This window comes from Sarcophilus harrisii, chromosome 2, assembly GCF_902635505.1.
Source record: "Sarcophilus harrisii chromosome 2, mSarHar1.11, whole genome shotgun sequence".
NCBI lineage: Eukaryota > Metazoa > Chordata > Mammalia > Dasyuromorphia > Dasyuridae > Sarcophilus > Sarcophilus harrisii.
Window position 1 is genome coordinate 322945307 of NC_045427.1, and position 26257 is coordinate 322971563.

General features: G+C 36.1%; 1 protein-coding gene across 5 annotated transcripts in view; it reads right to left on the reverse strand.

Moving 5' to 3' along the window:
• Window positions 1–3900: 3900 nt before the first annotated feature.
• The window catches only part of MAX (MYC associated factor X), a 39586-nt gene continuing 17229 nt past the window's right edge, over window positions 3901–26257 (reverse strand). For 2 of the 5 annotated variants that reach the window (XM_031952725.1, XM_031952727.1), the window contains 2 exons: window positions 5775–5904; window positions 3906–4566 (listed from right to left, as the gene is read on the reverse strand). In XM_031952725.1, the coding sequence (XP_031808585.1) occupies window positions 4379–4566; window positions 5775–5904 (318 nt within the window). In that variant the 3' untranslated portion in view covers window positions 3906–4378. Of the gene's footprint in view, window positions 4567–5193; window positions 5279–5774; window positions 5905–26257 lie in introns of all 5 variants that reach the window. The other 3 variants (XM_031952729.1, XM_031952726.1, XM_023502911.2) reach the window with 2 other exon arrangements.

Consider the following 26257-nt stretch of genomic DNA (forward strand, 5'->3'; position numbering starts at 1 on the left):
AGTATTCTAATGTTATTACATAAAAGTTAAAACTATCATCCACCCACTTCATCCTGTGTGAAGATATCCATTTGCTTTCTAGATATACAGAAGAGACTGAAGAGTATTTGGAGGGAGTCTGTTTAATTCTGCAGCTGGGGCAAGTTATACTGCTTAATTTATATATCTCCATCCAGTCTGGCTTCATAGATCATAAACTTGCTTGACCCAGTCTTTGACACATGGTTTAAGTGCTTAAATATTCACTGCCATGATATTTTTGCTTTGTTTTCCATTCAGCCTTATTACTATTTGTTCAAAATCCCAAAGACTTCCTTTTTCATTTGTATTTTCACTTTCTAAGTCCATCTCTCAAAGAACTATGCAGCCTAAGTTTAAATATTTTCCATGACAGCCAACTCTCTATGGTTCTATGGTTCCTGTTACTTTTCAGTAATTACCCAGTCAACCCTTTTAAAGCAAGAAACCTAAATCCCAGCTCAGTGTTAATAGGTTCTGCCATTTTTTGTATCTCCAATAAAGTCAAATACTTAGTTGCTCACCCTCAGCTCTCATACGTATCCTATTCCTCCAATGTGGTTTCTGTTCTAATAAGCCAAGACCTGGTATTTGTACCTAATTTGTACTACTAGCATTGATTTAAGGCCTATTAAGCTGTCAGGTGTATGTGTGTGTGTGTGTGTCTGTCTTTAATATAGACACACCAGGAATTTTAATTCATCAAATATCCAACTTTGGCTCTTGAGTGACTACTTCTGGAAGCTTATGATTCTTAACAAGGTACTAAGACAGTGGAATTGATAGAGACAACAATTATCTAATTTAGCATGGTTCAGTATGATTGATCTGATCCTACAAGGAGATGTTATGAGCCAGAACTTGAAACAAGGTACTAAGTGGAATTGAGGAGACAATGGTTAAATCTAATTTAGCACTGATTTAATCCTACAACAAATAATGGTTTCCTAGTGATGTAATGATTGGAGTATACTCAGTGTACAGCATATAAACAAGGGCCAGACACAGAAGCCCACAAGCCCACTAGGAGGCAGTCAGATTCATTCCAACTTCCACCTTTGTGCTGGCTGGAGGCTGAAGCTGGAAGAGACAAAGGACTAGTGGCAAGAGCTCTGGGAACCAAGGACAGAGACAGACCTCTAAGAAAGCTCACCAGGCCCAAGGAAGGACAAGACTTGGATGGAGACAATAAAGGATTTGGACTTTGAACTCCTGACTGCATTTGAGGTAATTATTACACTGAACTGAAATGAAGGCTGCTCCCAGAAGCCCCCCAAGAAACCTGCTCTCGGAGAACATTATACTTTAGAGAAGAACATTACAATTTCCCTCAGGGTGATTACCCTTTTTTCTTTTAACTTGACCACATAATCTAATAAATAGAATCTAAAGAGAAAATCAGGAGAGGTTTTTTCCCTGAATTAACGTGTTCCTTCACAACTCCCTTTCATTTGATAGAGTACGAGTTCAGACAACAAATTCATGATGGTTGGGTGAGCACTTTTTACCTTAATTTTTATCCAATCTAAAGAGAAGTTTCTTTTCCTAGAACTGGAAATACCTGGAGCAACAATTTAAGTGGGCAACAAATACCAGCCAAGTCTTTTTGTTTCCTAAGTCAGCAGTGATTTGTTTGAGCTTGGGCAAATTCTCCCGTTAATCCAGTTTTTTTAACCATAAAATGGGGTGATTGGAATAGATCTTTAAGGTCTCTTTGACAGCTTTAAATCTTATAATCTTACTCTGTGGTTAAATAAGTACAGTTTGGTGCTGATTTCTTAACATGGCTATATATGTATAACATCACTGCTGTCATTTCAGCTGCTGGCAAGTGTCTGTACTCTTTCAATGCCCTAAGACAGTGGTTCTCAAACTTTTGTTCTTAGTATCTTCATGTTGTTAAAAAAAACTATCAAGGACCTGTTCAAAGAGTTTTTGTTCACATGGGTTTTATTTATAGCTATTTACTATATTAGAAATAAAAAATAATTTTGAATTTATAGACCCTCTGAAAGGGTTTCAGAGACCCCAACAATTCTTTGGACTACACTTTGAAGACCACTGCCTTAAGATCTTCTGGATGCAGAAAGATACTGGAGAGGCTGGTTCATTAGACTCTGGAAGTAACTTGTACAACTTGTACTTTCTCTGCCATCTCCTCTACAACATCCTTATTAAGCAGTCATCCAGCCTTCAGGTTGAGGTAATGACCCAGTTCACATCTGAATGGTTCTAATGGTTCAGAATTTCCTTATGTCAATATCCAAAATACCTCTTTATATAACATCCAATATTTAGGGTGAAAAGCAGAATAAATTGAATTTATCTTGCACATGTTTGCCCTTCAAATACGAAATAACAGCTAAGTTATCACATCCCTACTAAGATCTCTTCTACAGGCAAAAAGCAAATCTAGTTTCTTTAATTGATTCTTGCGGAACGTGGTTTTACCATCCCTCATTGCTCTTCTGGGATGTGTATCAGCTCATCAGCAGTCTTTTAAAATAAGTTCTATAGAACAATTCAGTATTCTGAACTATCTCCCTTTAGAAAAGGAGACATTTAGGAGGATGGATGCCAAGTAATTTTGTCTGTAGTTCCATGTTATTCCTGATTGCCTCTCAGTGTTAGGTCAAGAAGTAAATTCTGAATGGATTCTCTGTCCAGTGGACAAGTGACAAAATACCTCATCTTAAATATATGACTGCCAATAGCTATCTGTTGAGAACTGGTGCCTAAGTTCAGTCCACAGAACAAGGAACAGTGTTTTAACCCATGAATGATTTACTGCTCATAGCATTACAACCATAAAGCTATGGAAGCAGATGAAATCTTTATGCATCAGGAGACAGCAGCAAAAAGCTTTTATCCCCCAAACCACTTGGCCTTCAAAATGGCAAGAAGACATCATCACATTAAGGATAAAATAAGTTTTTATTTATAGTCTTATAGTAAAGGGGGAAGCCTTAACTTGCAAGACAATTCTTAGGCAGTATGTACAACATACTTTTTATTTCCATGGAATGGAATTAAACATGGACAGAGACTACATAGTACACACTAGAGATCAGCAAACGCCAGAACAGGGTAGGGTAGAGACCACCCTCCCCCCCAAAAAAAAAAGAAAAAAAAAAAAAAAAAAAAAAAAAAAAAAAGAGGCTTAACACACAAACCCTTCACAGGAACCCGTTGACCGTAGCCAGAACCAGGGCCAGGTCACATATGGGAGAGAGGTCCCAAAACAGAAGGGAAAAAGAGAAACAGAAAGGGCCTGAACTAGTCTGTGGTTTTTAGTACCAGGTAAGATGCTCTTGGTATATTTATATACAAAATCAGTTGGCTCTATTTCTTAGAAACACACACAAAGGAAAATTTGATCATTACTTTATGAATCTGTCGCTTTGCAATACCGACATCATCAGAATAGGAGAGTCTACTTGGATTCAAATTTCAGTAGCAGGAAATAAATATCAAAACATCATCACTGGCCCTTAATACAAAAAAATGCACTCCTCCCCCAACCCTAACCCTCCCTTTTCTCTACTCCCTTTGTCCCTGCCTCCCCCCCGCCAAAAAAAATCAATCCCCTGGTGGCTGAAACTTCCCTACTGCAGTCTCCAAATACATACCACATGGTGTCATATGACCCTCCTGAATGCCGGCAACTTGGGCAAAAAAAAAAAAAAAAAAAAAAATTAAAAAGCTGGATGAACTTCCCAACTCCATGTAGGGAGAACTGAGAGAAGCATGAGTGAAATACACCCAAGACACCAGACTGCATAGATGTCCCCACTTACTTTCACCACCACAAACTCTCCACCAACCTAACCCTTCAGCAGGAGTGATAAATTTTTTTTTAGAAAAAAAATTTTTTCTTAAAAAAAAAAAAAAAAAAAAAAAATTCTGGGTAATTCTGATTATTCCAAACAGGTCATCTTCTAAAAGTTGAGCAGTTCACAGATTCACAAAGTGTATCAAATGGGGGGGGGAGGAGGGACAAAGAAGACGTAGGGAAGAGGAAAGGGAGACCTGTGAGCAGAGAAATCACCTGGGCAATGATGCCCACAAGGTGGGAGGAGCTGGCTGGGGAGGTCAGGGGCAGCATGTGCTCAGAGGTGTGTCCGTCTGTCCTCCACAGAAAAAGCTGCCAAGTTGGGATGTTTTGGTTTAAAAATTCATGGTAAGGGAAGGTTGCTGAAGGGAAAAGGCAGAAGATGAAAGCTGCAGTCCAAGAGCTTCTACTTTTTTAAAAAAGAAAAGAAAATAAAGAGTCTTTAAAACAGCTTGAAGGGGTCTAACGATGAACTGGGAGAGGAGACGATGGAGGAGACAGACAGTTCTTATTGCTGGCCTGCTCTGTTTAGCTGGCCTCCATCCGGAGTTTCTTTCTGCTTTGGGGCTCTTCAGGCTCTGACTCAGAGCTGGAATCAGAGCCCCCATCGAAGGCAGAGATGGTGCTGCCCTTGGCATTGGTATAGAGGCTGCTGTCTGAAGAAGAATAGTTGGTCTGCAGTTGGGCACTTGACCTCGCTTTCTCCAGTGCACGGACTGAAAGGCAAGACAAGGACTGTGTTAAGGCGCTCTGCACAGGCTAACCACAAGTGATGGCTCAGATTCAAGGTCCTTTGTGGTCTTCCTAAGGGTCTGCTAATCCCCGAGTCTATGGGTGGTTCAGAAGCAGTATTCCCTTCCAGAAGATGTCCCTTCCCTCCCAAACAATTCTAGAGAGAAGGCTTGCAATGTCATCAGCCCTGTCACAGAAGCACACTGCAAAGACAGGAGTATGGAGCTCCTTGTGGAAACCAGCAATGGAAAGACAAAAGCAGCTGGGATCTCCACCAATGGCAGTCTTGACAGGGATGAGAAAGACTGTATCAGTTCTGATTATATCATCCACAACAGCAGCAAAGGATGACATGAGAGCCAAAAATTTTTTTGGCTAAGCTCCCTACTAGGAAAGACTCTTGTTATGAAAATCTGAGCCCTCAGAAGCATCTCACCACACATGGTGCCTGAGCCCTTTGACAGACCCCTCACATGCAGGCTGTCCAGCTTGGTGCCTCCCCACCAATACCTCCCACTTCCCAGGCCCCAGCTCAGCTTGTCTGAGTCTGGAATGCTAAGAACCCATTTTTTTTTTGATGTTGCGTTTTTCTAACCCAAGTGGTTACTTGCATTTCCTTTTACTTGCATCTTCCATGAGGGAGGAAGAGAAGTGAATTCCCCAGGAACAAAGAACTTGATCAGCTCTCGCTTTCCCCTGTGGTTATAGGAAAAGGCGGTTGTGAGCATTTGACAACAGCAGGGACCTGGCCCATTTGCTGCCCTGATTGGACAATTATTTACACTGAAGTGGGCTCACTTGTTAACGAACACTTGTGAGGCTTTGGTACTTACAACATATATTTAAATCCAAGGACCTCAAAGTTGTTAACAGACAGCTGGTGTCTCTGATTGCTGACAGGGCAAATAAGGCACAGATTTGGGAAACGATTGGCTCCAATTCAGAAAAGACAAAAACTTCTAATCCAGGGTTGAATTCCCTAGTCACCCCTGCCTCCTCACAGTCTTATAGATTTGGATAGGTAACACAAGTTCCTTTCTCAGGCTCTATATCGCAAATATATAGTTCTTTAGATCCAGGTCTGAGGCTTATTAAGTTTTCCACAACTGGTTTTGATCCCGGCGCAGATGAGATGGCCCTCAGCTAGCCATGGCAAAGGAGGGCCAGCTGCCCCAGTGCCTGAGATGCTCACCTTGCTGCTCCAGTAGAGCATTCTGCCGCTTGAGGTCATCAATATCCTGCTGGTGTGTGTGGTTTTTCCTTCTCATATACTGGATGTACTCTGTGGCTTTATCTAAGATTTGGGCCCGGGATGCCTGTTGCAATAGTGAGAAAAGCACAGGGGACAAAATAAAGACCTAGTCCATGGTAGTGAGGAAACAAAATGTTTTTATATAGCAGAAGCAGTGGCTGCAGAGTCATGGAGGGGCTGAGAGTGAAGTTAAATAAAATGAATACAACAATCTGTAGTTCACTTAAGGGTGTCTCTATGTTAATGGAGAAACAATTCCCAAGGTCAGTTATATCTAGGGCATTTAATGAATTAGGATATTTGCTGTTGGAGCCTGGTCACTCTATAATAAAACTGTGGCGCTCTCTTATAAAAAGGAAGCCAGACCCAGTCTAGAGCTATTTGGGCTGAGAAAGCACATAAAATTGTTCTAATAAGTTCTCAGGGCTCAGCCAAATTTTTCAAAGAAAAATATAATTATTTGTATCCAAAATATATAAAATAAGCAATGTTCTTTTTCTTGTGCATTGTAGTTTTTCATCAGCATCATATCTAAACTCCCAGCTCCCCCCTCCCCCAAATCAATTCTGTGAAAACATAAAATACCTGAAGAGGTGGTGACGATAATGGTGTGGGTAATGTAAGAAGTTACAGAACCAAGGTTTTTGGGTGATCTGAGCACTGTTTTGCCAGAAGAATTAATTACTAGACTAATGAAACTGATGTTAGGTATAGTGCTCCTCGTGTCCAACCTGGCTGGGAGGTTTCTTTTAGATGGCAAACATGCAGGAATTCTTCAAAGCTACCTTCTCCCAGGTTGTTTCACAGAATCTAATTTTAAATTGGCACAGCACAGAGGCAAAGAGAATCACTGCCCAATGGAGTGCTTACTTTTAACAGTGGGAAACAGGAATATTTCTTAGGACAATGAAGTCCTCTGAAAATCTAGAAGCATAACTCTAGTTACTACCATGTCTCAGGTTTTCAAAAACCAAATTTTCTTATGAAATATTGACAGGATCAGTTTATAAGTCTTCAGGATGGGTAACAAAACGAAGTACAGGATATGGTGGTCTATATGATGGCTTATAGCCTTATAAGATCCTGCAGTTAATCTGGCTTTCCTGCTCTATACCCCCAAAGCCATTCATTATGGAGTATCAAAATTTTAGAGTGTAATTTAAAGTGCACTTTAAGGAATATAAAACACATTATAATCTTGTTCATTACCTCCCTGAACTCTAAAATTTATTTGGGAGAAACGTGTATTTGTGCAAATAAAATAGTCTTCCTAAATTCCATTCCTCCATCATAAACTATCTCCAAATGGAGGTCCCACAGGCATCTCAAAAACTCAACATTTTCAAAGCAGAATGGATTGTTTCCCCTCCAAACTCCTCTTTTCCCTAAAATTCATAGGCATTTTAAATAAATGCTTGCTGGGTGAATCAATCATCATACAATATAAGAATAATGATCACATAACTAATGTACTCCAAGTATCATGCTGAAATTATACAGATGTTCCACTACCATAATGAATGCCCAGCAAACTCCAAATAAAGGAGGAATCCCTTATACATGGTGAAATCCTTTAGATGTTCCTCTTTGTTGCTAACATTGTGCTAGCTGCATCAAGCCCTGCAGAGCCTCCAAAATGAGATACATAATCAAGCAATAAGTTATCTAATTTTTTACCTTCTGTAACTGCCTCTTATCTCTTGTTGGGTTAAGAAAAGATCTCCAATACATAATAATTCAAAAAAGTTTTTGACCTATCCACATAAGAAAAATCAAGTGGATAAAGAATGTTTAGTGTCTAGATTATCACATGCAGTTAGATAGAAAGCCCAAAGAACTGATATATCAGAGACATTCATGGACTAAAACTAAATAGAAGAGTTGGTTGTATTGGGAAAAGACACAAGTTTCTCCCTGAACAGCAGTTTTCTTCTCATGATGTACGGTGTCAATTCATGAAATGCTACTGTTGAGAAAACCAGACAGGACACTCAAAAAGTCCCAAGTCAGGAGCCAAGTTTTCCAATATGGTTCCAAACACCTTCAGCTGTGTGATCCTGTGTGACAGGCTCTGTCGGCCTATTTCCTCCTTTATAAAACGGAGATGATGATGATAATAATAGCACCTAAGTTTTTTGGGAGGATCAAAAGCGGTAATATTTGCAAAATACTTCGTACAGTTCCTGCCACAAAGTAGTGGCTTAATTCCTTTTCTTGTTTCCAAAGGATCATGGTAAACTTGGATAGGCTACAACATACTACCAACCAAGAACTGCATAAAATAAAGTACATAAAGGATGCCATCAGAAAAAAAATGTATGACTGTAAAGGAAAGTGGGCTATCAAAACATCTTTCGACCTTAAGTCTCCTCACCCATAAAACGAGGGGAATAGAAATTGGAGGTTTCTTTTTTCTATAAATATATGATGATCCCATGATGTACTAATACTTATTTAACATTAAAAGAACTAGAGGAAAGCCTCCAGAACACTAAGCAGATAGATATATTGTGAAAAATTTATCGAAAGACAGGAACAAGAGTCACACACAGGATGAAAAGAAATGGCTCAACTATTACCTACAATAGTGCCAAGAGTACTCACATCAATGAGATAACCAGTCCATTGATGGCAGAAACAATGAAACTACAGAAATTCAGATTACATCTTATTGAGTTAATGAGAGAAGGCTTCACTGTAGGAGGTGACAGGAGTTGGATCATTAAAGGCACTCAGGATATAACAGATAACTGGGAAGTGGGACAAAGAGATAATTCAGGATCCAGGAATGAAATCTCAGAAAACTGCCTGTAACCGACCAATCTGGCTAGAGCAGAGAGAAGGTTCATAGTGGGAAGGGAAATAGGGTGAAATAAAAAAGATTTGCTTTGGTCCTGTGTGTATAGCTTTCCAATGTTAAAAAGAGATTTTTAATTAACAAATAATAAAATGAATCAGGGCAGCCAAATGGGTACAGGACTGGATTTGAAGTCAGCAGAGCTCATCCATCCAAATTCAAGTCAGATCTCAGATAGTTACTGTGTGACCCTGGGCAATTTATTTAACCCTACTGTCAAATGAGCTCAAGTCTGAGAAGAAAATGGCAAACTACTCCAGGATCTATCCAAATGGAGTCATGAAGAATCAGACATGACTGAAAACTCTCAACAGCAACAAAAAAAATTAAACTAGGTGTATACCGAATTATACAGAAACAGAGGAAAGGACCTCAGAACTCATCCATTCTCTACTTAACTCCAGATATAGTGCTTACCACTTCCTGAAGCAGATCATTCCACTTCTGGAAAACTCTAGTTTGTAGGTTTTTTTTTTCCCCTAATATTAAGTTGAAATTTGCCTCTCTAGCTTGTATTCACTAACCCTAATTCTATATTCGAGGTCCAGTCTAGTCCCTCTTGCACATGACATCCACTGAGTTATTGGAAGATAGTTATCATTTTGAATCCTTGTCTCCAAGGCCTCATGCAAAATCTTTGTATAGTAGAGATTAACCTCCTTATTATCTTTAATGTACTTTGCTTGATGTGCTCCTCTACCTTGTTAATGTTCTTTCTAAAATGTGATGCCTCAAACTATACAAACTTCAGATATATATATATATATAGTTGGTCTAGCCATCAGTACTTGTCTGTAGCTCAAGTTCTAAATAGAAACCCTGACTGCATGTTAACCTGGCTTACTCTTTCTTCACAGACAGCATGTATCATGAATCTGCATAATCTTGGGACAGTATTAAGTTAGAAATTTAGGTTATGAATTAATGCAACTTCTATTCTTATTTTGTCAATGGTCCAGACTTGTCTTCCCTGAGTCATGCAGCCTCTTATCCAAATGCCCCATGAGCTCTTATAGTTATCTAGATAATGGCCATCTGTGTGATGTGATGAGCCTCTGGGCCTTGGAAATTCAGATAAAATTCTGCAACCCTCCAAAACAAGGCCAAGTCCACTGGAATAGACTCAATAAATTTATAAGCAGCTAGGTGGCATAGCAGTTGGAGTACAGGTCTTAAAATTCATCTCCCTGGGTTCAAGTCTGCCTCAGACACTATTATTAGATATGTGACCCTGGCAAGTCACTGAACCCTGTTTGCCTTCATTCTCTCATCTGTCAAATGAGCTGGAGAAAGAAATGACAATATTCTAGCTAGTATCTCTGTTTTGTGACCCTCAAATAGGTTAGAGTCAGATACAAGTTAAACAAATGAACAAAACTTTCCCTAGCCTTCAGGCAATTATAATGTTATCCCAAAGCATAGAAATAGGAGTGAAAATAACAGGTAATACTTTCTGTCTTCACTAATCATTGCCCTAGAACTTCAGGAAAGTGAGGGAAACTATTTTGGCCAAGATAACAGCTTGAATGGAGGTGGCCAACCCAGCCCCTAAATACCTACAGATACCTAAAAACAGCAACAGACTGAATCCTACAATAATTCACTTCTACCCCAGAGTATACAGTCAGTTGGAAGTCCATAAACAATTAAAAAAGTCTGCTAGAAAGGACAGAGGCAATAAATAAGACGTAAGCTTCCAAGCATGGCCAGCGACAGCAAAGACTTTCATTTCCAAGGCAGCAAGAGCGTAAGGTTCCTACAGGAATGCCCCAAGATGGTGAAGACATGTTAGATCCTTGGAAGTATGAACAGCCATGGTCAGAACAGGACATCCCAAGCTCTAGGATTGTTTATCCTGAGTGTCTTGCAATACCTGAGGGCCCTGAGGATCTAGCACTTTCTTTTTTTAATTACTTTTTTAAAAATTTGCTTTAAGAATTATGTTGGGAGAGAAAAATCAGAACCAAAGGGAAAAATTATGGAAGAGAAAAAAAAGTGAACATAGCATTTACATTTGGGCTCCTTATTTCTTTTTCTGAAAGTAGGTGGTTTCTATCTAAAATTTATTGGGATTGCCTTAGATCACTGAACCACTGAGAACCTAAGTCTTTCAGAGTTGATCATTGTACATTCTTGCTGTTATTGTGTACAAGTGTATTTTTAGTTCTGCTTGTTTCACTCAGTCTCGGTTTGTGGAAGTTGTTCCAGGCCTTTCTAAAACCAGCTTTTTCATCATTTTTTATAGAATAGTAATAATTTGTTATCCTTCATATACCACAACTTATTCAGCCACTCCTCAATTGATGGACATCTACTCATTCTCCAATTCTTTACCACTACAAAAAGCTGTTACACACATTTTCTGTTTATGTGGATCTTTTCCCCTCTTTTATGATTTCCTTAGTGGCAATGTTGGGTCAAAGAGTACATTGCACAGCTTTATAGCTCTTTGGGTTATAAAAGATTAAGATCCAGGAAGGTCCAAAACCTACTACAGTGTGGACACACCCTGGGAATTCAAGGTCAGTAGAGGAACCCCTATGACTCAGATCAAGTTCAAGCACAACTGACTCACTCGATTGAAAGAAAGTACAGTAGGAACTGGAGCCAGGCCCTAATATAAAAGCCCAGTTCAGAAACTAAGGCTAAAGATCAGTCAACAGAGGATACCAGTCACTATAAAGAATTACAGATCTAGAGGGGGACAGAACTATTATCTATCAGTGTCGCATAAGATGGGGATAAGCCATGTTTCTTTTTCTCCTTTCTTCCTGCTACAAGAATCCCTCCCCACCCCCCAAAAGATGACCTACTGACCAGATGTGCTTCCATAAGGAGGAGAGGAAGGTTGGTTGTGTCTTTCAAAACTGAGGGTTGGTACCATTGTGCCCTTTTTACATATCCTAGCTGTGTGAAGATAAAGTAGAACTCCTTTTTGTTAATTGTTAAATGACTTACAAGGCACTTCATTTAATCCCCAAATGGAACTTGAACTAAGAGAATGCTGACATTAAGAGTTCCTCTAACAAAAAGACATCCCAAAATCCAATCTAGAAGAACTACATGACAGCAAACAGAAGCAAAAGGGAAAAAATGGACTTGGCATAAGAATTCTATAAATACTTATAAGATATGAAACAAGAGATTTTAAAAATGAAATAAAAATTTGAAAGAATGAATTGTAAGGATAAATAGGTTATAACAGAAAGTAGAAAACTCAACTAAGTAATGCCTCCTTGAAAATTAGAGTAGACCAAACAAAAATAATCACTTTGTTAAGTCAAGAAATATTTAAACAAAATCTAAAGAGTGAAAAAAAAAAAAAAAAAGATTCAGGAAAAGCCTAATCCAGGATAGTGAAGGTCAGCCCAGAAAGGTGTGGAAACAGGAAAAGGTTTGAAAGAATGAATTGTAAGGAAAATAAATACCTTAGAAGAGGAAGACATAAATCTTACCCAAGTAACATTTCCTTTAGACCATACTAGATGAAACATAAATTGACATGGGAACAGCAAGAAGTATCAGAACAAAATCAAAGGAATGAAAACAATGGTAATGAATATAGCTAAAATTTTTAAAATGATATGGAAAGTGGGTCAAAATATCATTTAAGAATCGGAGGACTGAAAAAGAAGGAACTGCCCAGAAATGATGGGTGCAAGAGTTGATAAAGCTGGAAACACTACCTGCATTTTAATTTCTGATTGTGTATGCCATTAACAGAAATTTTTTTTAAAAAAACTGTTAATGAAACCAAGTAAGCTTCTTATTTATAAAATATCATCTCTCCAATCTAAATATGTTAAATACAGTTTGCAAACATGATTGTTTGCAAATGGGACTGCTTCCATCTGAACTATTGGTGCAAAGACCTGTATTTGTGTGAAGAAAATGGATACCATGAAGTTTTGGAAAGATGCTTATGTTTATCTGGACAATGCGTATCAAGATGTTCTTCGAAAGATTACAATTTTTTCAGATTTGGTGGGTTTGGTTTTAACAAAAGGAAAAAAAGACTCTAATTTTAAGACAAGTATTTTTCCACTTGGACCAAGTACTCTACTCTGTTTTGCTACTCAACTCAAGTTATGGTAAATAGATTACTAGGAAAAAAGCATATATTTGTCATAAACAAGTAAATTTATGAAGTACTTATGTTGCTGTGGACAATTTCAAAGTACTCACATTAAATCTGATGATGTACATGGATACAGATTGAAGCATACTTTTATTATTTTATTTTTTATTAAGGTTTTTTTTTTGGGGGGGGGGGTCAATCTATGTTTTCTTTCACAACATGACTATTATGGAAACTTTTTTATGACTACAATGTATTGCTTGCCTTCTCCATGAGGGGGTGTGAGAAAGGAGTGACAGAATTTGGAATCCTAAAGTTTTAACCACAACAAAGTTTTTACATATAACAGGAGAAAAATAAAATATCAAACCACTTCACACCTCTCAGATTGGCCAAGATGGTATGTGGGAAAACTGGAATACTAATATATTGTTGGTAGAGTTATGAACTGATCCAACTATTCTGGAAATTAATTTGGAAGTACGACCAAAGAGCTATCAAACTGTGTATACCTTTTGATCCAGCAGTACTATTGGGTGTGTATCTCAAAGAAATCAAAAAGAAGGGAAAAAGACTTTTTAGCAGCCTTTTTTGTAGTAACAAGGAACTAGAAATTGATGGATGTCCATTAGTAGAGAATGGCTAAATAAGTTATGGTATATGAATATAATGGAATATTGTTCTATTAAGAAATGATGAGCAGACTTATATCAGAAAAGCCTGGGAAAGACTCACATGACCTGATATGAAGTGAGCAGAATCAAGAGAACATTGTACAAAGCAACGGGATGATTGTATGATAATCAACTGGGAAGAACTTGGTTCTTTTTGGCAATGAGATGATTCAGGGCAATTCCAATACATTATTGAATGTGGATCAAAGCATATCATTTTCACCTTTTGGGGGGATGGTAGTGGTGTGTGTTTGCTCTTGCTCTTTTTTTTTCATCTTTGATCTGATTTTTCTTGTGAGCATGATGAATGTGGAAATATGTTTAGAAGAACTGCAAATGTTTAGCCTATAGTGGATTGCTTGTTGTCTAAGTGAAGGAGAAGGGGGAAGGAGGGAGAAAAATTTACAACACAAGATTTTGCAAAAATTAATGTTGAAAATCATCTTTGCCAAAAAATTTAATTTACAAAACACATTGCACCTAAAATATAGGAGTTGAAATTGAAATTTTGAAAATTCACATTAAAACACTTAGATTTGATATAGATATTTTCAACAGTCTAAAATGTCAGAACCTGTAAAATGCAAACTACATGTCTGATACATTACTTTTCTTTAATACAAGAAAATAGCTTTTAGTAGTCTACACTTATTTGTGTGTGTGTGCTGAGGCAACTGAGATTAAATGACTTGTCCAGGGTTACACAGCCAGGACATGTTAAGCATCTGAAGCAAGATTTGAACTCAGATCCTCCCGACTTCAGGGCTGGTGCTCTACTATACCAACCAGCTGCCCTCACCTACACCTTTTTACTCTCAGAAGTGAAATGACTTTGTGTGTAGGGGAAAAAAAAGATTATTGGATTTCTTGAAAACCCATTAATAATAATAATAAAAAAAAAACTGGACACATAACTTCCAAAAAAATTAAAACTGCCCAGATTTATCAGAACCAGAGGGCAAAATAAAAATATAAGGAATACACCAATCATCTCTAAAAACAAATCCCCAAAGTAAAAAGTCCTATGAATGTCATAGTCAAATTTCAGAAATTCCAAGACAAAGGAAAAAATAAATATTGCAACCTGTCAGAGAGTTAAAATCTCATAATTTCTTCTGCCTCCTAATACAAATTGGAGAAGATATGGAAATTAATATACCAAAGGCAAAAGATTAAGACTTATAAACAAGTATAACATACCTTGCAAAATTGAGCATAATCTTATATGGAGGGGGGGGGGGGGGGGGGAAGAAGCTTTAATATAACACATGAATTGTAAATTTTTCTGGTAAAAAACCAAATAGGAACTTTAAAATGCCCAAGTATAAGAGTCAAGAAAAACCCAGAAAAGGCAATTTTATCTGAATAACTTGGAAAAGGCTGTGTGATATGTCAGGTATCCCAAGGTGTTGAGGGAGCTAAGACACAGGATGATTAGGTTAGATGACTTTGTTCTGAAGGTTTTAAAGGGGGGGGGGGGGGGGGGAGGGAGGGAGAGGAGGCCAAGTGAAAGGAATACATGAGTATAAAAAGGAGAAAAAAGGATATGGAACTAAATGTTTCTCATAATCAGATGTGTGATGAGAGTGTGGTGGAAGCATGGAAGAATGGTGAAGGGAGTGGGCATCACCAAAGCTTTTCTTGTATCTGAACTAAAGAAAGTAGGGTCAAACATATACTCTTGTGACCTTGGTATTTAAAACATCAAAAAAGGAACAGGCAGTAGGTGAGAAGATAACAGGAAGGAAACAATTACAAGCAAAAGCAAAAAAGGGGAAGGAAAAGGAACTGGAAATTGAAGAGAATGACTGTACAAACTGACACAAAAACGATTGGAATAACAATGTACAAAAATAACAAAAGAAATAATTTTTTAAAAAATCTTGAGAAGACTTGGAAGAATTGAAACTAAGAATAAAATGAGAACAATTTATAGATTGTAAAGAAAACTATTTGTAAGAACTCTCATCGACTCCATCTCCAGAGTAGCTATGATAAAGAACATTACTAACTTGACAAGAGAGATGATTGAACACAGTGTGCAAAAAAAAAAGTTATAACATATATATTTATATATAAAAACAAACATTTTTAGCCAATATGGAAAAGGTTGTATAAAAGAGAATGGGAGGAAGTTTAGAAGGAAACATAGCTAAGCAGGCCATCTTTGATAAAGTTCCTGGATTTTAATAGTAACATGTTGAATCTATTATGTATTTTTAAAAAGTAGGCAGCATGAAATAGACATTAAAAGTTTCATATAAAATTCTCTTTTTATGTTTTTATATATAGAAAAGTATTTACTTTGGTATTCAGAATTTAAAAAAACAAAAAATCCTGGTGAATCATTATCAACTTATTAGAAATGCAACCTTCCTGGTATATATGAAGAAAAACTGGGAAAATATCTTTATGTTGATATAATTCCCAAACTGATCTGAGATAATGGCATTCTATGAAGCAAAGACGATTGGCATGAGATGCAAACTACAGACCTGAAGTAAATAACAAGTTTGCAATGCCTGTTTTGGGCTGTTATTCCTTTCATGCTGGAAAAATATCCTTCAATGAATCTTGACACGATAAGTAAATTTTTTGGTATGGTTTTATCTTTCATTTCTTTGGCATGGCTTCTGGCTAAAATCACCTATTTGGAGAGCATTTGTCACTAAATGTGGTGGAGGGAAATGGACAGACAGAAAGGATGATTGTGGACAGAAAGGATTGACCGCCTCAAAACTAAGAAGACATGGCAAAATATATTGGGAATATCTACATTGTATAGGAAATTATGCTTTTGTTAATATAGCCCAGAAGTTCTAAACTTTTTTTGTGTCATGAATCTCTTTTGGCAGTCTGGTGAAATTTTAGAGACTGATACATATAATAATACTATTAACTCATTTTGAACTTATAGGTCACTAAAATTCCAAATCCCCCTTTCCCATGAACTTCCACATAGGCACCTTTGCAGTTGATTCTCTGAAATCAAACACAGTACTTTATAATAAATGAATTAACTTTTTGATTACCTTCAATTAAAAAAAAAATCCATGCTGTAGCACTGTGATGAAATGTAAAGAACACTTAATTCAGGAGACCTGAATGCTAATCTTGAGGTCTGCTTCTACCTAGTTATTTAACAATGAGCAAATTACTTACCTTCTCCGAACCTTAGCAGTACCTACAAGATAAAGGCCGAGTTTGATTTCTTTGGTCTCCTGTTCTAAAATTATGTGATTCTTATTATCTGCATTGATAGCTTCCAAAGTGGAGGGCTATGGATGTGTGCGTGATCAATTAACTGGGTGGTTTTTCTTCAGACATTTACTCTCATGCCTCAATGTTCCCCCAGACTATATGCTCTCTCCACTGTCTATTACATTATCTCCTCAAACTACCCCCTTTTTGTTAGGGGCACTATTTTCTTTCCCATCACCCAGGTTGTCTACAATTTCTCACCTTCCTTCACTCCACATATCTCATCATTTGCCAACCCTTGTCCTTTCTACAACCACAACATCTTACATTTGTCTCCTTCCCTCTGCTTACAAACACCATCTTAATTCAGGCATTTATTACCTCTCACTGCAACAACTGTGGTAGTCTTCTAATTATGTTTCTCCCCTCTCTTTCTCCACACAGCTATCAAAGTTATTTTTTTTTAATCAATGTGTAAGTCTGATCTTATTCAGTGGCTTCCTAATAACTTTAGGATCAAATATAATTTCATCTCTATCTCATTCTTTTCAAATTCCTATTTTTGTGTTAAGTTTTACAATATGCATCATTACTTACTATAATAGTACCTGTAATAATTAATAAATTAGAAAATAAGGAGAGGGAGTGGAGATGATGAAAAAAGTTACCTGCAACATAAATGCATATTATCTGTCGTTACATAGCACATGTAAAAGTTCATAGGAACATAAATTTTGGAACTAGAAGGGACTTCAGAGATCCATCTAGTCTGACCCCCCCTTCAGTTTACAGGTAAAGCAATCAAGATCCAGAGAGGTTAAGTACACAATAAGGATTCAAACCCATGAATTTTACCTGTACCTCATTGCCTCCCCTTTCTGATTTCTGACCAAACTCTATTTAGTCTTTTACAGGGTACACAATGTTATGTAGCTGTCAATTGTGGACACATGGTGATGAACATTTTAAAAAATGGCATTCTTTGTTGTAACTCATTGTTTTCTTACAGTGGAACAAAATCAGTAAAATCCAAGACCCAAATGGAAAGCATTTCTATCTTCCTTAGAAATAAAAGGATTTTTTAGCAAATTTTGTTGTTTGGTCATTTTCCAGTCCTGTCTATCTCTTTATATCCACATTTGGAGTTCTCTTGGCAAAGACACCAGAGTGATTTGCCATTTCCTGTTCCAAATCATTTTACAAATAAGGAAACTGAGGCAAATGGGGTTAAGTAACTTGCCCAAGGTCACATATATACTAAGGGTCTGAGACCATATATGAATTCAGCAAGAATCTCCTTATTCCAGGCTATGTGCTATATCTTCTGTACTACTTATCTGCCCTGTTTAGAAAAGAACTGAATATAAAAAGGAAGGAAGAATAAAGAGAGTGTCAAGTTACTTAAGTTTTCTTTTCAGGCATGAATCTATACGTTAGTTCAATTCTTTATAAACCAAAGAATAATTTCAGACTCTGGCTTAGGCTCAAGTTTAAAAAAGCCCATAAAATTATTAGCATGACAATCTTTTTTACTCAAACTAGAATTATATATCATGGTGCATATCAGCATCTCCCAATGTATCAGAAATATATAAGTAAGAAATATCTGCATTAATTAATCCTGTCTACTCTACCCCTCCTTGAGAACATCTAAAGAAGGCTCAAATTCAACAGAGGACAGGGGGGAAAAATCCTGCTATGATTCACTTAACTAAATAGGAAAGCAAAACTTCCCCAACATTTGCACAAGTATTATGGTCAAAATGGAGAAGGCAAAAGGAGGAACCTAGCAAGTATCAGACTCATCTAAAGCTCAATCAGTTTGTTAGAACTATTAATAAAAATCCAGTTCAAAAAAGATTAAAAGCTATGCTGAATAAGAATGTGAATATCAGCTACTAAATTCTTAGTTTACTTGTCAAACACCAGTATACTTACATCCAAGACTTGTCTTACATAACTGCAACACCTTCTAGACCAAAACTGCTGTCACTATCTTGTCTGACCACAAGCTCTTGTCCTTCCACCTTCACTTCTTCAGTACTTTTCTTCAGATACTTCAGTATCTTTATCATGGTCTCCTCAATTTTTACTCCTGATTATATCAGTCAACCCCCTGCACTATGATTTCATTTGCAAGTCTGGACACTTTGGAATCTATGGCCAGACACAATCAAAGTACTCCACAACATTTTAAAACTCTTAAAATTCATTTCTACTCCCTAACTGTCAGAAAATCTCATCACCTACTTACTTTCATTTGTGGACTAATAATTGCTGTAGAAAGTGATAAGTGAAAAACTTCCACTGACTAGGGATATACCCTAATCACCCCTTTTCTATTTTCAAGTCCAACCCTTGTTCCAACTCTACTACTTTAGAGAAGACTCACAATTCAACTTCAGTGTCCTTGTCTCCTGTTCTCCAAGTCAAAACTGTTTTTACCTATATATTCTTCTTTTGTTTCTTGTTTCAGACAACAGCTGATTGTCCTACATGGAAATGTTAAATCCTCTGCCATGGCCCTATGATCTCATTCCCTCCAAAATTCATAACTTCAATTCCAAATATGCCCAAATGTCAAACCTTTATTCTTTTATCATTCCTTCTCTTTATTCTCTTCCATTTTGAAATTTCCTTTTAAAAACATATTGGCCACATTTTCTCCCAACCAATTCACTCTTTGATTTATGGTAATAAAACTTTGAATATCATCATACTGCTGAAACAGTTCTCTCCAAAGTTCCCAATGTCTAAATCATATTGTATCTATTAGACCTTTTTTCAGTCATCTTCCTTGATCTTTTAGCAGCATGACACTGATGACCATCCTTGTCTTCAGAGACACAATTGTCTTGGGTTTTCGTTCTGTCTCTTTAATGGTTTGTCTGCTAGAACTTCATCTTCTTCCCCACTCTGTAAGGTAGGTGCTTCCCAAGGCTGTTCTCAACCCTTGTTTATTCCCCCTTGCCCAGCTAAATTACAAAGCTTTATCTCTCTCCTAGACACAAAGGTATATTTGTATCTCTAGTTATAACTTCTCTCTTTAAATACCTCAAGGAAATTTTCCCCTATCCCACTTTGATCATGTCCATTGACAACTTAAATTCAACATATCCATAATTAGGATCATTATTATTATTATTATTTTTTTTTTTTACAAAATATGGAATAATAAGTTCAGTTTCATGTTTAAAATCTTGCTATTATCTTCAATCCTTCCTTCTCCACCTTCTCATTACCAATTACCAATTGCTATTTATTCCACCTTCATTACATATTTCTTGCATCCTTACTGTTCCTACTATCCTTTTTAAGTCATCACCCTAGTAAAGGCCCTCTTTATGAGAGGCCTAGAACAATGGCATCAAGTTCAAATAGAAACAGGCAGCATACTGATGTAAAAAACAACAAATTAAGATTTGTAATATATTTTTATTTATTTTATTAGCTATTTCCCCCCCATTACATTCACAATTAGGAATAGTTCTCACCTCTGGTTTAGATTATTTGAAAAATCTAGCAAGTAGTTTTCCAGAATATAAGGGGCAGAGCTAAGATGGCAGAAAGTAAACAGAACATTGCCTAAATTCCTCCCAGCTTCTCTCACAAGCAACACTAGATCAAGCCTCTAAATGGATTTTGGAGTGACAGAATCCACTAACATTTGAGTGTAATAATTTTCCAGCTTCAGATATTTTTGGAAGGACTACAGGAAATGTCTGTCTCAAATGGGCAGGGAAAACACAGCCCAGCGCAGGTATAATGAAGCCCAAGGCAGTGAGGCCTGGCAGTGAATCTAGCTGGAGATTCTTAGCCAAAACACAGCAACTCTAGTTATTTTGTCCTAGTTGAGAAGGTAAGATCAGCAAACCAACTGTGCATGGGCAGACTTCCCATGCAATCACAAAAGGCAAATTATGAGCCCTGAACTCCAACTTAAGAAACAGGACTTGGCTAGTACGCTCAGTTCAGTGGGGAAGCCTGCAGCATTTGCCCCAGCAGAATAAGTGAGAAGCTACATGGCCTTGTAGAGGAAACACAGGACAATCTTCCCTATATCCTAAGAGTAGACTTCAATCTTTAAAAATGAGCAAAAAAGCAAAAAACAAAAAACAAAACAAAACAAAACAAAAAAAAAACAACAAAAAAAAAACCTGACCATAGAGAGCTACCATGGAGACAAGGAAGACTAGAACAAAACCCAGAAGAGGGCAGCAAATAAAAAAATGTCTGCAGATGTAGCCTTAAAGGGGATATGAATTGGTCTCCAGTTCAAAAGGTTCTCTGGGAAGAGTGCAAAAAGAATCTAAAGAGAGATAAAAGAAAAATGGGGAAAAGAAATGAGAGTACTCAAAAGTTATTAAAGTCTGGATGGAAAAGCCAAAACCCTAGGGAAAAGGAAACACTGAAACTGAGGGAAGAAAACAACTCCTTAAATAATAAATTTGAAGAAATAGAAAAAAATATATACTGAAGAAGAAAACTTCTTAAAAAAAAGAATTGGCAAAATGGGGGGAAAAAACTCCACTAAACAAAATAACTCCTTTAAAAGTATAATTGGCCAAATGCAAAAGGTAAAAAAGCTAACTGAAGAAAATAATTCACTAAAAATTACAATTGGGCAAATGAAAGTGAATGACTCAATGAGAAATCAAGAATCAGTCAAATAACATTTAAAAAAAAAAAAAGAAAAAAGAAAATGTAAAATACCTCATTAGAAAAACTGGCCTAGAAAATAGATCCAGGAGAGAGAATCTAAGAATTACTGAACTACTTGAAAGCCATGATTTAAAAATAGATCCCAGACATTATCTTTCATGAAATCATCAAGGAAAACTGCCTTGATATCCTAGAACAAGAGGGTAAAATAGTCATTAAAGGAATCTATGGATCATCTCTTGAAAGAGATCTCAAAATGAAAACTCCAAAGAAATTAAAATTAAGAATTAATTAAATAGAATTAAATAAGAAAATAAAGAATTAAATTAAAAATAATTAAATTAAATTATTAGATCAAGGAGAAAATATTGCAAGTAGCCAGAAAAAACAATTCAAATAATGAGGAACCACAATCAAGATTACCCAAGACCTAAAAGCTTTCTCATTAAAGGATCAGAGGGCCTGAAATACTATATTCCAGAAGGGAAAGAAGCTTAGACTACAACCAAGAATTAACTACCCAGCAAAATTAAACATTATCTTGGAAAGATGGTCATTCCATGCAAAAAGGAGATTTTTCAATCATTTCTGATGAAAAGGCCAAAACTGAACAGAAAATATGATCTGCAAATACGAGACTCAAGAGAAAAAAAAGATAAATACAAGAAAAAAAAAAGTTTTTTAAAGATTAAAATGTTTACATATCTATATGGGAAGAACATACGTGTAAATCTTGAGAACTGTATCTTTGTCAGGGCAGTCAGAGAGGGTATACTTTGAGAGAATAGTTATAAATTGACTTTGATGTAATGATATTAAAAAAATAGGCATGGAAAAGGAATTGTACTAAGAAGAAAGGAGAAGTAAAATGGGTTTGCATGAAGAGGCACAAAAGACCTATTCTTGAGAGAAAGGGAGGGGGACACATTGTTTGAATTTTAAACTCATTAGATTTGGTTCAAAGAGGAAATAAAACATGTAGTTAGTTTGATGTAGAAATTTGTCTCGCCCTATAGGATAGTAGAAGCGGAAAAGGGAAAGGAAATGGGGAGGCTAACAGAAGGAAGTACAGAAGTAAAAGGGGAAATGGATAAGGAAGGGAGGGCACTGAAAAAAAGGGAGAACAGATCGAAGGAGGTGGTGGTCATAAGCAATATAATGGGGTGAGGAGGGAAAGAGTGAAAGGAAAGAAAAAAGCATAACTTGGGAAAAATAAGATGGCGGGAAATACAGAATTAGTTAGCTTAACTGTGAATGTGAATGCGATGAACTCTCCCATAAAACAAGCAGATTGCTAGCAGACTGGATTAAAAGCCCCTACAAGAAACATATCTGAAACAGAGAGATGTATACAGAGGAAAGATAAAAGGCTGGAGCAGAATTGATTTAAGCTTCAGGTAAAGTAAACAAAAAAAGGCAGGGATAGCGATCCTGACAGCAGATCAAGCAAAATCAAAAACAGAACTAACTGAGATAAAGAAGGAAACTGCATCTTGCTAAAGCTTACCATAGATAATGAAGACATTTCAATACTAAACTTATATGCACCAAAAAGTATAGCATCCAAATTCTTAGAGAAGTTAATTGAGTTGCAAGAAGAAATAGACAGCAAAGCTATACTAGTGGGGAATCTCAATCTCTCTCAGAACTATATAAATCTAACTACAAAATAAATAAGAAAGAAGTTAAGGTAGTTAATAGAATTTTAGAAAAACTAGGTATCATAGGCCTTTGGAGAAAACTGAATGGTGATGGAAAAGAAGATACATTTTTCTCAGTGGTACATAGCACCTACACAAAACTGACCTTGTATTGGGGGCATAAAAATCTCACAATCAAATGGAGAAAGGCAGAAATAGTAAATGCATCCTTTTCAGATCATCATGCAATAAAAATTATGTTTAATGAAGGACTATGGAAAAACAGAGCAAAAAGTAATTGGAAACTAAATAATCTAACCCTAAAGAACAAACAAACAAATCATAGAAACAATCAACAATATCATCCAAGACAATGAAAATAATGAACACAACATATCAAAACGTATGGGATGCAGCCAAAGCAGTTTTTAGGGGAAATTTTATATCACTAGATGTTTACATGAATAAAATAAAGAAAGAAAAGATAAATGTATAGGGCATGCAACTAAAAAAGCTAGAAAAAGAATAAATTAAAATCCCTCAATTAAAAACCAAATTATAAATTCTGAAATTAAATCAAAGGAGATTAATAAAATTGAAAGTAAGAAAACTACTGAATTAATAAACAAACTAAGGGTTGGCTTTATTTAAAAAAAGAAACTTGCATCCATTTCTATTAAAAACACTAGAAAACAAAGGGAATAAGTGGAGTTTTCCTTAAAATGATAAATAACATGAATCTAAATGTTATCAGCAAGCATGATAAATGTAATGGAGATAAAGTAGAAGCTTTCCCAATAAAATCAAGAGGTGAAATTATCACCACTACTATTCAATATTGTACTAGAAATGTTAGTTTTAGCAATAAGAGAAGAAAAAGAAATGGAAGGAATTAGAGTAGGTAATAAGGAAACAAAATTATCACTCTTTACAGATGATATGATGGCATACTTAGAGAATCAAGTAAAAAACTACTAGAAACAATAACTTTAGCAAAGTTGCACTATTAAAATAAACCCACATAAATCATCAGCATTTCTCTATGTTACCCACAAAGTCCAGCAGCAAGATATGAAGTAAAGATATTTAAAATAAACAGTAGATAAAATAAAATATTTAGGAGTCTACCTGCCAAGACAAAATCAAAACTATTATGAACACAATTACAAAATACTTTTCACACAAATAAAGTTAGATCTAAACAATTAGAAGTGTATCAAGTGCTCATGGGTAAGCGGAACTATAACAAAAATTACAATTCTACCTAATCTACCTATTCAATGCCATATCAATCAAAGTGTCAAGAAATTGCTTTATAGAGTTAGAAAAAAAAATAACAAAATCCACTTGGATTTTAGTAATCAGTAATCACTACTGATTAGAGAAATGCAAATCAAGATAACTTTGAGGTATTATTACACACCTCTCATGGCTATGATGACATAAAAAGATAATGACAAATGTTGGAGGGGATGTGGGAAAATAGAACACTAATGCACTGTTGGTGGAGTTATGAACTGATCCAATCTTTGGAGAGCAATTTGGAACTATGTCCAAAGGGCTATCAAATTATGTATCCTTTGATCCAGCAGTATGTCTAATGGATCTGTACTCTAAAGAGATCATAAAAAAAGGGAAAAGTACCCACATATTAAAAAATGTTTGTAGTAGCCCTCTTTGTAGTGATAAGGAACTGGAAATTGAGTGGATACCCATCAGTTGGGGAATGGCTGAATAAGTTATGGTATGTACATATAAAAGAATAGTGTTCTATAAGAAATGAGGAACAGAAAAACCATTACATTGAACTCCCAATCCCTATATTTATGCCCACCTGCATTTTTGATTTCCTTCACAAGCTAATTGTACAATATTTCAGAGTCTGATTCTTTTTGTACAGCAAAATAACGGTTTGGTCATGTATACTTATTGTGTATCTAGTTTATATTTTAATATATTTAACATCTACTGGTCATCCTGCCATCTGGGGGAGGGGGTGGGGGAGTAAGAGGTGAAAAATTGGAACAAGAGGTTTGGCAATTGTTAATGCTGTAAAGTTACCCATGCATATAACCTGTAAATAAAAGGCTATTAAATAAATAAATTAAAAAAAAAAAAAAAGAAAAGAAAAGAAATGAGGAGCAGGCTGATGTCAGAAAAGCCTACAAAAACCTATATAAAACTGATGCTGAGTGAAGTGAACAGAATCAAGAGAACATTGCACAATGCAAGGAGATTATGTGATGACCTACTATGATGGACTTCGCTCTTTTGGGCAGTGAGGTGATTCAGGGCAATTCTAAGACTTGGGATAGAAAGAGCCATCTGAATCCAAAGAGAACTATGGAAACTGAATATGGATTAAAGCATAGTATTTTCACTTTTTTTTCCTGTTGTTTTTTGCTTTTTTCCCCCTCATGTTTTTTTGTTTTGACTTTTTGATATGATTTTTCTTGTGCAGTATAACAGATACAGAAATATGTTTGGAAGGAAAAAAACGTTAGCAGGCTAAGCCTTCCACAATCAAGAAAGAAAAACTAACTTTCTATCCTTTTCTCTCATGTTTTGTCTTTCACAAATCCTATTTTGATCTTCTTAAGTTGGTAATCAATTTCTCTTCCCCAAAGACCTCACATATTTTTTTGCAGCTTTTAAAAAAGTGTATATTATAGCAAAATGTGTATCACTCCTCTCCACCCCCCATGAATTCCCCTCTCCTGCCTCTGGTTCTAAGACAATAGATATTTTACCTCATCTACAATGTATTATCCTTTGCACAATAATCTGTACAAATGACAGGTTATTAACATTTCTTGAAATGAACTGACTGTCTTCTTCCTTGGAGAGACCAACTGAACTATGATTCAAGTCAGAAAGAGTAGTGATCTATTTAATAGTACCATAACTTGAACTAATATTTTGGGGCAAGTGATGAATTACTACTCAAAGTAACAAGATTCTAAAACATATATGAAGGGGGCCTACGCAATCAATGGCAGTTTTTAAATTTTCCCATAGAAATTTAACTACAAAGAAAATTATGATTCTATTCTAATATAATCTAGTTGGTCCAAGTAAATGGTGTCATAATAGTAGAGTAATATGCAGTAAGATCACTCAACTCAATTTTCTTTACCCATAAAACCTGAGATCTCTTCTACCTTGAAATTAATTTATTCTAATGAACTTTTTAACCATGATTCTGTAGTTAACAAAGTTTTTATTTTTAATTTGGTTTTCCAAAGTCTTTCAGCAAACTAATTGCCTTGGCATTCATATTATTCATTGTAAAATTTTTTTAATGTAAACCC